Source organism: Monomorium pharaonis, chromosome 4, assembly GCF_013373865.1.
Source record: "Monomorium pharaonis isolate MP-MQ-018 chromosome 4, ASM1337386v2, whole genome shotgun sequence".
NCBI classification, from domain to species: Eukaryota; Metazoa; Arthropoda; class Insecta; order Hymenoptera; family Formicidae; genus Monomorium; species Monomorium pharaonis.
The window spans coordinates 7,908,518-7,922,579 of record NC_050470.1 but is presented as its reverse complement, the minus strand read 5'-3'; the positions used below and the strand labels follow the sequence as shown (position 1 = coordinate 7,922,579).

Sequence of the window (14,062 nt, the reverse complement as noted above, 5' to 3'; positions counted from 1 at the left end):
GTGAATGTTTTTAAACATTATCGCTCTTCCTTTCTGATTGAAAAGACAGCGTCTTCGATTTTCTTCCGTAATAAGTTGAGACAGGAACGGGAAGGCTCATAAGATTTATGTGCGTATAATATTTCAAGTTATTAGAAGTCTATAATCAAATTTTTGTAATGGTACCAATTATTTAATATAGGCCACTCTCTGTGCCATGGAACACCCGTAGGAGAGTTTCATGTGTCGAAGATACCCTTGTATATCTCATACGAGAAATCAAACCCGCAGACTTATAATTTAAAGCAACGCGATCTTCATCCCAGAGTTACGCCTCGGATATCGAGTCCTCATTTATCAAAGTAAATCCATAATCCCGACCGCGCGCAATCTGTGACAAGAACATCCCCGGGAGAACGGCGGAAAAGAGGACACGAAAAACCGGCACGGCGCGGTCAGGCGGAGCACAGAGGGAGGGAGGGAGGGTGGTCGGAAAGCTCGGATATTGTTTCGCGGACTTTCGGCTCTCGGCATGACGCACCAGCATGCCGCCGCTGTCCCCGTGCTATACTATAGCTCCGATCCGGATCCTCTGCCCTCCTGCACGGAGCCCTTAAATCTACCGGCAGCGTAGACAGCGCACGCTCTTTTCACTCTGGCTCTTCGCGCCCCGTTTACACCGGCGGTTTAACGGTTAATCCTTCGAGTTTATCTGATCGCGTGACTCCAACGAGAAGTTCGAGCACCCCCGGGATAACATCGCGCGCTTCCTCCGCGCGTACACGACAGCGCGATAAAATTGCCGTCATTAGGGTTGCATAAGGGTTGCACGCGCGCTCATAAACCGGCGCGGGGGTTGGTTAACTCGTAGATATCGGGCCCCGGCTTTGTCCGGCCTTGTTACGCCGTTTTACTTGTGCTAAAGAGATAAACTGAAGACTTGGTAAATTCTTTTCTATTGAAAAGTCGCGGACGTAGGAGTTCCGCGTACGTTATTTCTCGGGGCTTTACAGTAGCAGTGTGTAATTTCATTTCCCGCTGCCTGTTTTAATCTCCCTTGTGTCCTCCGTGATCTATGTTAAAGTATTCCGAGGTGCGCGCAGGGATGCGGTTATGCGGATTGCATCGTCGCGTGTGAATCCATAATTTTATGCATGCTCCTCGTCGATAACTCGCTCAGAATTTAGCTCCAATCATGCGACGTGCAGAATTTTCGCTGCGATAATTCGGACGTGAAACTCATGGCGTACCGCGATAATGGTACTAATATTTCTATTTAATATTATAAATAATTTTTATTGCCAACTTTTAAGTGAATTATATAAAAGTTTCCCAAAGGTACTAATTTTCCAAAACGGAATATGACGTTGTTTATTCTGACCTATTTTAAATATACAAAATATTGCAATATGTTTTGAAAAATGTTAAGCGGCGAAATTACAGACGCGTGCTGAATTATTCATTAAAGAAAGTACATAAAATAGTAAAGCGTATAAATAACATATGGATATAAGCATTACACATTCAGTTCTTTGTGAAATTAATGCCAAAAGCAGAAATAATATTGTAAGTATATATTATACTTTGTTGTTATTACAATATTGTAATTCTATTTTGTTATTTATTTAAAAGCACTGAATTGAGGATAATGAATTGGTTTGTCACATTTGTTAAGTACATCAATTTTCTATTATCGTCTATACGCGACACGTGTCAGGAATAGCGATCGAGTCGCGAATACGTCGTCAAACAATATATCGCAGAAATATCATTTCGCTTAATATTCCTACAAAATTGAGCTGTCACTATTCTGAAAAACAAAATTTTCACTTTACAAGATCTCCTGTGCAACAAAAAATTCGACGAACCGCTGAAAAACGTTGCTTAGATTAAATAAATTTAGGTCAAATAATTTCAGAGATGTATTTGAAATTACACTTGTTTTAGTATTTCATACTGTTTAATGATTACGTTCTTTGTGATTCAGCCAATCACAAGGAATAAATCAAAAATTGTTGAAAATTCTGACATGTAACATTGATTACACTTGATCGTTATTGTGTGCCAGGAAGGTGGGAATAATTTGGAGCTTCGCTGAATTTTCACGCGCGCCATAAAGAGAAAAATTATTGTGACGCGGAATCCGGTAAATAAACTGCGAAAAAATAAGGACGCGCTTCGAGAAAAGTAAGCGGGAAGTTATGGGCACATTTACGGCTGATGACATGCCGCAGCGAGAGAACCGCGTCGAGGCGCGTTGTCCGCGAAAAATGCGCCTTTTTTTATTCGTTTTTCTATAGTAAAAAAGGTACCTGCATACATGTCGTAAACGGATCGTAACGTTCAATCAGAGTGGAAAATTAAGGGATACCGCTCGTGAAGACTTATTACGGTCGTAGTGCCATCCACAATGATGTAGAAAATTATCGCGTCCAAAGCTTTCGCTCTAATCACGCGTATTTTTTATGCACTATCAAGAGTAATCAAATTTTAAGTTATTTATTTGAAATTTTAAAGAGAAAGTAAAATGATAACAGCAAACACAAAGTGTATAACATAAATATAAAATCTTACAATTGTATTTAGGAAAATAAGATAAAAGCTAGAGGACAAGATGGATCCGTCATTTATAATTTGTTATTCATGCATTCACTCATATTGTTTTTATTCGTGCTTTCCTAAAAAGATTATAATAGAATAATATGTGCAAACAAAACGTTCCTTCAAGATTAAAGTAAATTTAAGTAATATATTTAATTAATGTTTAATATAATCTTAATGTTTGATATTTAATACTATTGTTGTAAATGTAATTTTCTTGTTTCTTTAATTATCAAAGATATAATACAAAGTATTATAAGTTAAACATATTTATCTGTTGAATACTAATTTAAAATTACAAAGATAAGTTAATTAATAAAAAGATTTTATGACGGATCCTCATTGAAAAGTCTATCTTATACCTATTTTAAATAATTAATAGGTTAAGATGACACAAGTAACTTATTTAACTTATTTTTCTTTTTCATATATTTATGATTGCGATTCAATAAAATAAAATTTATTGAAATATTTACAATACTTTATAAAAATCTAAATCCATCATTTTCTTCACTTTTGGTACTTTTGGTCCTTAGCTTTATGATTAAAGAAGTTTAAAAAACCATTATCTTGTCCTAGTCTCTCTTTCTTCTAAAAAAACACAAATTTTAATCATACCTCGTTTTTAATTGCTATGATTTTTTTAAAAAAAGAATTTTACAATCTTTTATGATTTGTACGTTGCTACAGAACGTTTATGAGATGTGTGTAAAATTATCACAGAATGTTTAAACGGTTTAAGGATGTTAAAAAGAGAATACTCTCGGGGAAAAGTGAGAGGGATTGTAATCATGTTTTAACCAATATCTTGCAAAGACATTTTGAAGATTACTAACTTAGGTATTTCATGGACGTACACCAGCGGTCGGTGGTTTCGCAGACACACAATGGAAGCGAATTCCATAAATATTATACAGAAGAGTACAGTATTATCTGCGTCGTGAAATAACTTACGGTTACGACGGAGACGTGGCTAAGAAACTGCAGAAATTCCGATCTGTCTCGCAGCGCAACGGTCTCTCCGATACCTTAAATAGTAAAACTCGAGAGAGGAAACTTAATTTTGCAAATACCGATACTTGTAGTGACAGTCATGCGGTTTCTTCGAGATAAATTCTTGAAATTACCAAAACGACGAGAGTTAGAAATATTATACAAGCTCATGTTAAATATTTCCACTCAGATTTTTACTTTATCTCAGTTTTATCACTGTTTTTTATCCTTTGCTGTACAATATGCCGTACAATATACTGAGTCACGTACAAAGAAGAAACACTAAAAAAAAAAGAAAGAAAAAAAAGATTAAAATTTGTAACTTGCAAGTCACAAAACATTTTGGATTTTTTAAATAAATGATTTGCGCTGCCGATTGCACACTTGGCCGCCGAATGTTTGCGATGAATGAACGAAAGCAAACATAGCGCTGGGGGCACAAACAGACATCCGTTATTTAATTCTACAACACGTAAAGCTAACCCATTCACCATTTTTACGGCGATGTATCGTTACGGGGCGACAAGAAAAATACCGTCGTATGCGTAATGCACGAGACCGTCGTTGCCGTCGATCGTTCCTGCGAGATTGCGACGTATTAAATCGCGCATGTAATGGAAACGGCGATGTCGCAGTGATACTCCGCGCTTTCTCGCCGTCGGAATACGGTGCAACTGCGACCGTACTCCGCAATCAAATGCATGTCTCTGCGATATCCGGAACTGTTTTAAATTTCCGTAAACTCACTTTCACTCTTTTGAAATTGTAATACGAGATATTTTAAAATATATACGAACATTGTGCGTACTGTCCAATTTACTTTTGGAAAAATAACGTTTCGTAAATAGAATTCGATACTGTGGCGTCGTTTTACTATTATTATTGAATTAGAGAGAAATCTTTTCTTAATATCGGAATATTTCAACAAACCCTAGCTATTTCACTTAATAAAGAAGTCGGAATATTTCAATAAACCCTAACTATTTCACTTAATAAAGAAATTTGACGTGTTCTTCCTGTGTCCGACCTGTCTTTGGACCGACTACTAATTTTTTCAAAAAAATGCATAATAAATGCATTAACCCTTGAAAGAGAGTTTGCGACCGTACGACGTCGTTTGAGTCTGACGAAGTTTTCCGAGACTTTACGGAAGCCTCACCTCGCGCAGAGAGACTTTACGACCTGTTTTCGTCCTTGTCGACGCGTTAACCGCGGAAACTCACCGTAAAGCCGGATGTTCCCCTCAGCGTCGCCGATGGAGTTTTTCGAGATGCACTTGTAGCCACCCAGATCGTGCTTCTGCAGATTCATGATCACCAGTCGCATCTGCACGCTGTACACTGATGTCTTCACCTCGGACATCACGTACTTGCTGTTGGTGATTATCATTTCGTCTGCAGAAACATATTTTAGAAATTGGATTGTTAAGAAATGTTAAAGTTTCATACTTTCAAAAGCAATTCTATTAGCCGAGATAATTTCTGAGATAGATGACGAAATATTCTCCGTATGTACGAAATAGAACGAATGCTCACAAATATAAAATAGCTTTGAAAATAATTTGAAATCTCTGAACTGATCGGTAATCCATCTTTCGAGTAACTTGAACAAGATCTACATTGATTGAACTGTTCTATTACCCGATTCTCGAGTCCAATAATTAATGGCCTTAGGTGACGCTTCCACCTGGCAGACCAACGTCACGTTAGTTCCGATTGGAGCCCCGACCAGCTGGTTCGGTACCTGGACCATCGGGTGAACTGTAAACCATAACGATTCGATCAGTCGAGATCAGGGTAACAGCAACAACAACAACAACAACAACCATAACATCGGTGACACACCCACGCGCTCGCGGTTCGCCGCGAACTAATTTCTCTAATTGAACGTCATCGCCCGTAACGTCCACAAAGGATATTTTTCTGATTTCAAAGCGAAGATATCTCGAGATAGGGAAACAGCAGTGGTGCATTGCACCACTTGCACAATTCAATCGCCTTACTTCGCAGTTACATTGTGGTCCCTTTGTGCGAGTGCGTCATTAGTAAACTACGTGAGCACCTCACGCTAATGAAACACGCTGACAGATTGTCATTTAGTGAGTGAGCAGAAACAACGCGTTCTCTCTCTCTCTCTCTCTCTCTCTCTCTCTCTTCTTCCCTCCCTTCCTCTCCTTCCTCTACCTCCATTTCTGCTTCATGGCAGCGTCGCACTGCCTTTCATTTCGAGTATCGTAAGCAGCTTTTCGTGAGCTGCTTACGTTTTAACAGGCGACCGCGCCGAGCACTTCTTCTTTCGACCGAAGCTCGGCCAAACGTCGTGTCGTCACAAAGCGCTTACAGTGCGTTTTACAGCGGCTACTTAACCCCACCGATGTGAAATTTTGCCTCCAGGAAAACAAGCTACCCTGTAGCTCATTGAATTCACTCGTGCCCTTTCTAACATACTCTGCGCAAGAGAAATTTCTCTACGTATCGCAAATATCATATTTCATGCTATTATTTGACCAGTAATGAAGTTGCTATTAATGAAGTTAAAATAAATACATCATATAGTAAAGGACTAATATTTTAACAATAATGTATGCTAAGATTGAACGTTATTATTTACACGTATTTGGAGCCAATAGCAAGTTCAAATTGTTATAATATAATTTATGTAAATATTAACAAAATAATCTTACACGTTTATGTATTTAAGGAAGTTTTGCCGCGGAAAGTTTTGGAGCTTTTGCAGCTTTAAGGCGATGATTGAAGTAATCACATTATTCAACTAGCGCCACAATATCTTTTTGTACAATATTCTGAGAAATTGCGTGCGTGCGTGTGTGTGTATGTATATGGCAATTTAAAAATATTCATTTGCATCAATCTGAAATACAAATCTGAAATATGAATAGACTATCCGTATTCGTAATGGGATCTAAAATTTACCATTACAGTCCCCAACGATTCTGTATCGCTGTCGTTAAAGAGATAACGCTCCCTAAGATAATCCGCACCTTCATATTCCTAAGTAATAAAGTTTATGTGGGTGATATCGATGAACGGAATCCTGGGTGACGATATTATGTACGTGGTAACAGAAAATTAAGATGATGGCGCGAGATAAACTGGCCGTTTTCTCGGCGGGTCTTTGGTCGACTCTTTTATCTCGAGCGCCGCTTGGGAAATATATGTGCTCATGCCGCGTTTGTGCACACCGAAGATCCCGGCAACACTGAGACGACACTTTTATACGAGAAAGGGGAATACACAGAGCGTTTGGCGGCAGGATAACCATGAGTCAGATATATCGACATCTTAGAATAAAAATTAGATAATTCTGACGTTGCAAGTTTCAGCGGGGAGAAAAGGAATTTATTTTGCACGTTATTCTTCCCTACTAGATAATTACTTTTGCAATAACATGTGACTTTGTGCGTTTCTTTTTCAAAGTTTCACATTGATATCATATTCGTTAATTAATTGAAGATCCATTCTATTGAAATTTGTATGAGTTTCTTATTTTATTTATTACAAGTACTTTTTAACATTTATTTTTGACAAATATTATTGAATATTCTCAAATATTATACATTAACCCGAATTGTAACTGGAAAATCCCTCAAGAAGTTAAACTTCAATAATATTTTGATTATTTATGCATCAAATTCGTGCGTATTAATTGAAGAACGCTTTTATCAAACGCAAATCCGTATGCAACCGCGATAATAATAATTGTGAGGCGATTACGTATAATTGGTAATTTTGACACACGTATTCGGTTGTGCCATAAAACGCGAAACGAGCCGGAAAGTGCGGGACGAATTATCAAAACGAAACACACACGACACAACGAGGCACTTCGGCGCGTGTTAATTCGAACGCGCGGAACTCTCGGCAATTCGGGGCGAACAATTATGCACCGAATTGAATCACATTTTCACCCCTAAGTACAACCGCGCGCTGTATCACGAGAATTGATTTATGAATCCCTTCTGGCCACAGCGGGAAAGAGAGGTAGAAAGAGGCAGAGAGAAAGAGAGAGTTTTAATTGCTCCGATTTGCCGAACGTGTCTCGCAAATTTGTTGCGTGATTTTTCGATGAATTTACGCCAACTTTCGGCCATCGTCCAAAAACTCACGGTACTGATTTTCACGCACGGACAGTGTGATAGTGACGAATATTCGCGCTGGGAATTCTTCGTGTAACATTTAGCTTGGTACGTGACGATAGGTGACGCATTTGCCGGATAACAAACAGTGAAATCGCTCGACATTACTCTTAATTGTGAACAAGCTCGCCGAACTCGGCAAACGTAAATACGCTACGACATTTCAGCCTCGACATTTCGCCTCCAAGCAATTGCGCAGAATGCAAATCGTCGTCGAATATAAAAATACTGTGCATCGCTGTTTATTGATAAACTGATCGACCAACGGCTATAAAAATTGTATTGAATCGTTTATGTCTTTTCGTATATAAATACTTTTATATACTATTGGAGATATATATATATATATGTGTATACAAAAAAAACAAAACGTTTTTGCTGAATTACATAAAAATTAAGCCAACTCCAGATCGATCTTAAAAAAAATAATTTTATTACAAATAATCATCAAAATAATTATTAATGTTTGATGATAATAATTCTGTAAAATTTGATTTAAAAAATTGACAGCTTGAGCATCTATAATATTATTCAGATGTCTCAATATCAATAATTTGATAAACAGGTCAATATCGAGCCAAGACAAATTTTCCTAATACAATATAATTTATTAAATAAACATATTATAATTATAAACGCGACTAAAAAACATCTGTATTAAAAAATGTTAAATTTTGAAACGTTTCGACTATATTTAGTCCTCTTCAGTCATAATAAATTACCAATATGTATGTTCTTAAACATGAATGAAATAACGCAAACGAAAATATAATTAAACAGTTAAATGGTCATTTTTTAACTGTTTATCGTTTATTTTTGCTTATCATTAACGAGCTTTTTGTATTTGTTTGTTTCGTTGTCTCAATAATTTATTTTTAAAGATTTGCATTTAATTAAATTTTTTAATAATTCAAAACCTTTCTTTCTACACAGTATTATTAGACAATCCGACATTTCTTATTCATTAGATTTTAAATAGTTGCATAAATCTTAGAACTGTTATCACAAATTCACTAAGTGAGCTTTAATCAATTTTCTTTAGCAACATTTTGATAAATAATTAAACTTCTTTGAATTTCGACTTTAGAATGCTTAATTAAATTCTTGTTAAAAAGAGTTGGTAAATCTTGGTAAAAATTCATGAAAAGTTTATTGAAAAAATGTTCCCTTTTCATTTATTTATAACTTTAAAGAGATTTTCATTCACATAATAAATTTATCTGCCAGCAGACTGTTTTGCAAAGTATTTTTAGCAAAGAATATTTTCATGAATATGGGACATTATATCACGTTTATGCAGTAACTGCATAACTGGATATATACAGTAACGTGTGTAAGTTCACGATGCGGTACCGCCGATAAATATAGCGATGCCAAAATAAGCTTGTCGAACATCAATCAAACAAGTTCGCGGATGCGATATCTGCGCTGCAAAACGGACAGCCGATCGATTTGAACCGAAGGTCTGAAATAGAAGGCTGACCGCGAAGCACAATCGCGAGCTCGCAAATAAGTAAGCGACACAGACTGATTTCTTTCGCCGCCTCCGCTAATTAAGCGCAGCGAGCGTGAGCCCTGAGGCGCGTAACGCGACCTGTGGCGCGAAATTGCATTCGTCGCGTTCATACTCTAATCTAATGCGGCGTAACAACTTAATGCGGTGTAATAATTTAATGCACCAACGCAGCGCGCAATTCTCAATATCGCGTCAGTTGCCCTCGAGATAAATAATTCCCGTATCGATTTCACAACAATTAAGTTGGACAATACTTGAAAATCAATATTGATTGTGAAAAATTCTGCTCTCGAGCTTGCAAGATAAGCCAGCTATATTTTAAAGAGGAATGTAAGATAGACATTCGATACGAGGGAAGGTTGGATTGTCTAATAATACGTCTTGATTTATCATTCATTATACTGTGTTTTTCGTACGGTTCAGCATTTTCACGAGTTATAAAAATTATTTAGAGATATTTATTTCTGACGAATCGCGCAAAGAGAAAGCGAGTGCTACTTGCTTAAACGAAAGGTTAAGTACAGTAAGCAAATGAGTAATTGCGGACAGTATTGGGTAACAAAATCATCCTCTCGCAATTCGGATGAACGATTTGTCTTGCTGATTGTAACGCGGGTCGACACGTGTAATCCCAAGATAGCAATGTGACAGTATTAATTCTCCTTAAAATGGACCAATAGTACCACGTAATGTCAACTTGCAACAAACGTAGGGAAGCTGTTATTGTATTTTCGGGTCAAGCAGCGATTTAGCCTGCTCAATGACTCTCTCTCTCTCTCTCTCTTTCTCTTTTTCTCTCACTTCGTGAGTGCGAAAATCTACGATGTCCACAAGAGACAAGATTTTCTTTCGTTTGAGTGCAGGAGACCCAACGTCCGATATTTCTGCGGTGATAAGATAACGCCCGATCCTTTTCTACGGCGCTCGCGCCACGTATACAATTCCGAGGTAATAGTTCTTTGTTAAGAAGCAGCGTTAAGACCGCCGAGAGAGACTCGGCGAGGTTCCATGTACTTCGAGCCGCGCATTGCGATGCCGCTCGTCGCGTCGCTTTTCAATGGCGGCTCCTTTTCCGTCCCTTCGTGTACAACCATATTTATCTAACGCGTAATTACACGTCCGAGTGTTCCGTTGGAAAAGTTGCAAACGGGGGAGGGAGGAAGGAAGGAAGTCGCGAGAGATGTAACGGAGAAGTTAAAACGTTGGGACTAAGTTAAAACCGGAGCGGACGGCGGGGTGTTTAAAGTTTCCGAGTAAAGTTCAGCTTGTCACATCTTGCGATGATTAGATCAGGGCTCGGTCTCCCTTTTCCGAGTCCTTAACTAAGAAGGAACTTTCATTCTGTCGTCGCGTGGATGCCGATGACGAGCGGACGCTCCGTGAGTCGCGAGTGTAATTTTATTTGAGAAAGTATATTGTATTTTTTTACGATTACGATTACTGTACTATTTACTATACCAATACCAATGTCTTTCTTGACGTTGCAGGCAATAAGATTCTTATTTCACAAAGTAGCTCGATACGTATTGTATATACAGAGACCGTCAGATTTTCAATATTCTCAAATCTTTATTGAGAGCGCAAGAAGGTATATGAAACGCGTGCGGGGGACGAAGATACTATATAAGAAATATGGGGCAATATCAAGCGCTGAGTACCTACCATTGATGTAGCAAAAGCCTTACAATTAGCACGTATGTATGTCAACGGCAAAGTAATAGCAATCCTGTCGTAATCGCACGCGAACGGCGGCATTCGCCGACAATTCGTGGACGGTTCATCCGCGCTTTCAAAGGGAGTTGAGCACTTCGGTACTCGCATCACGCGATCGTTCAGAGCAATCGCGGCCGTCGCTGCCACGAACAGTTCCGTATACAATCCCGAATCCAAAACCGGGGGGGGGCCGGCGCGCGTTTCGCTATCCCGCAATATCCCACGCTGGTCGCGCAAATTTTCCGGCAACTCGCGGACGCGAGTCCGTCTATATACAGTGTATTTCAATGAAACTCGATTATCGCACGATCTTATCGCGGTGCCTGGAGGCCAGGTGCGAGAGATCGTGCAACCGCGCTCTACCGCGCGCGGGTACGTAGCTACGTCCAATTTCCGCCGAGGAATTACCTCTCCTCCGCCAGGTTCTAAGACACGGTCGGGTCGGTCGTAACCGCGGCTTAACTCGCTATCGTCACACCACGCTTCTCCCACAATGAAGCTACGAGACTTACCTTCCTTCCCTCGCCTCTCTTTTTGCTATTACGCTTTTCTAACGAGTATACAATCTCTTGATGTGTGGCCATTTATTTCGGAATCGGATTTCTCGCGTAAAAAATATATTTAGAATCCAATTTCCCGTATAAAGTGTTTCTCATTTCTTATTTGCCTAATTTGCGGCCACCATAGTTACGCCACGTTGCAGCAATTGCCTGATTGCACTTTGTGTGCAATTATATATTTTTTATTATTTTTATTGTAATAAAATATTACAAAAGTATAGGAATTTAAATCTTGTTTTCATTACAAGCTGCGTAAGATACCCTTTTATCTACTAATATTTCAGCCTTTGAAATATTATAGCTAATTGTATACCAATCGAAAAGGATTGTTTTTCTTTATTTATATTACAAGACAGATTGGTAACCAACGCTGATTTTATAATAAAATTAACAAGGAGTTGAGCTTGCGACGTTTCTTCGACACAGCGCATTTTCCGCGCGCGCGTCTTCATCCACCCTCGTCTTGGTGCAATTTGAACAGAACCTTATTGCGCACACCGTCTTCCCGCTAAATCTTCGAAAGGGGAGAGGAGAACACGAACGTGAGTGTGTTGTACCGTCGTCCCGAGTGTAATTTTATTATCTCGCGCCCCTCACCGACACCCCATCTTACCCTGTGAAATCTCTCCTTCACTCTCGTTGCCATTACGCGCCTGTTATTTAAGCAGTATTTTACCTTCGGTCTTCTTCCCCTACCTCCCTCCCCTCTACCCGTTCCTAGACGCGGTCCTCGTCATTCTCCGTCTCCGGCTTTTACGGTGAGGAGCATCTCGGTCTCTCTGCCGTCTCCGCTACGGTAAAATTATGCAAGAGGAGACGACGCGCGATGGCTATCTCGTCGTACAAGCGACGCTTTTCTTCGCCGTTGCCGCGCGGCGCCTTGTATTCCCTCCGAGACGCCTCTCTCGTTTTACACCGAGAAGTGTGTCTCGCTGTGGATAAGACTGCTGCCGGCAGTTCGCGGACTTTACACCTTCTGGACGATTGCTCGTGGAAACGCCCCGGCGCACACAGGAAACCGTGACGCTATACGACCAGTAAAAAAACGAATCTTGACGCATTTCCTCGCGAGCACGCTCGTCCTACTTTCGTCTTATGAGTGTCTCTCTCGCGGATCGACGCGCGATTTATTATAGACTAACATCAACCGGAGCTTTTAATAGCAACGGGAGCAATGACTGAATCTACTAAATTTCGAAATTTCAATTATTCAAACTTAAAAAAATCTAGAGGCAAACTTGTAGAAAGTTTAGATATCATTTATTTTATATTAAATTTACTTAATAATTATTAATTTACGTATATAGAAGGCAATATAGATTTATTCTATTAATTTTTAATTGGGTAAATACGTTGTATGTGATATGAATGGCAGATTTATAAATTTTTATCTGCACGGATCACGCGAGAAGTTTTTATATAATTTGTTCTGTAATTTGTTACGAAATGTCCGCAATGTTTACTTTATAAATTTTGATGTATTCTTTGTGCTGGACTACGAAGAGAAATTGCGCGGTCTCGCCCTTCTGTTATTTCTCACTTAGCAGCGTTGTAACAGTTGAAAGTTTTAGCAAGTCTCGCTTTGGCGTTATTCGTCTTTTACTGAGACAATTATATAAGACGCAATTCGTTGCGAATGTTTCCACGAGAAATTGACTTCAAATTGACCAAGAGGCTTGCTTAATAGAGATAGAAATACAATCCAAACTAGACAATTTATGTTTAATAAATGTTTAAAAATCGTTTAATGGCTACATTTTCATGATTAAAAATACATATAATAAACTGTCAAAATGTTTTAAATCAGATAAAATGGAAAAACGTTGAAAAATAGTTGAAAATTTTTAAAATTAAAGTTACGTTTAAAATTACATTTAAAAATATATTTAAATTTCAAGTCCACGAATGTTACGTCTATGATAGTATTAGTGATCACACGACAGTCTAAACATAGTCTGGTATTGATCAGTTTTAAGTCTTATATTTCAAAACTAATTGCTTTAAGTAAAAATTTAATAACAATTTTTACTTAATTTTTTGAAAATTTTCTTGCTATAATATTTTGAGTCGTAAAATTAAAGGTATTCTATGAATACATTTCAGTAATCTATATTTATTTTTTCTTACTATGATCCCCATTTAGCTAATAGGAATTTTGATGTTATTTTTACTTTTCCTTATTATATTTTATGTATATACTTTTTACGTAATAAAAAAATTATATGTAAATTCTGAAGACAACTTTTAAATACATATAATCAAATTTTATTTATATTTTATTTATATTATATTTTTATGTATCTATTTATTACAATTACAATTGAAAGAATGGAATTATTTATAATAAAGAAAAACATTTAAAACACTTTTATTAAATTTATTAAAAATTATTTTAAAAATGTGCTAAATTGAAATATTTATTTAAAATTAAACATTTATTTCTTTTAGTTTAAAATCAATTTTTAACGTTTATTAAACTACTTTGAATATGCATAGTAATTTGTACATATAATTTGAATATAAAAGTTTTTAATGTATTTTAAA

The 14,062-nt window shown here is 37.7% G+C and overlaps 1 protein-coding gene and 1 long non-coding RNA gene across 2 annotated transcripts in view; one reads left to right on the top strand and one right to left on the bottom strand.

Annotated features, from left to right (window-relative positions):
• LOC105837623 (lachesin) overlaps positions 1–14,062 on the bottom strand; it is a 137,852-nt gene that overhangs the window by 8,590 nt on the left and 115,200 nt on the right. The window contains exons 7-8 of the mRNA XM_012682548.3: positions 5,214–5,333; positions 4,797–4,967 (exon numbers count right to left, since the gene is read on the bottom strand). Of these exons, the coding sequence (XP_012538002.1) occupies positions 4,797–4,967; positions 5,214–5,333 (291 nt within the window). The remainder of the gene's footprint in view (positions 1–4,796; positions 4,968–5,213; positions 5,334–14,062) is intronic.
• Positions 1–14,062, top strand: part of LOC114253963 — a 136,681-nt gene that overhangs the window by 48,321 nt on the left and 74,298 nt on the right. The window lies entirely within an intron of this gene.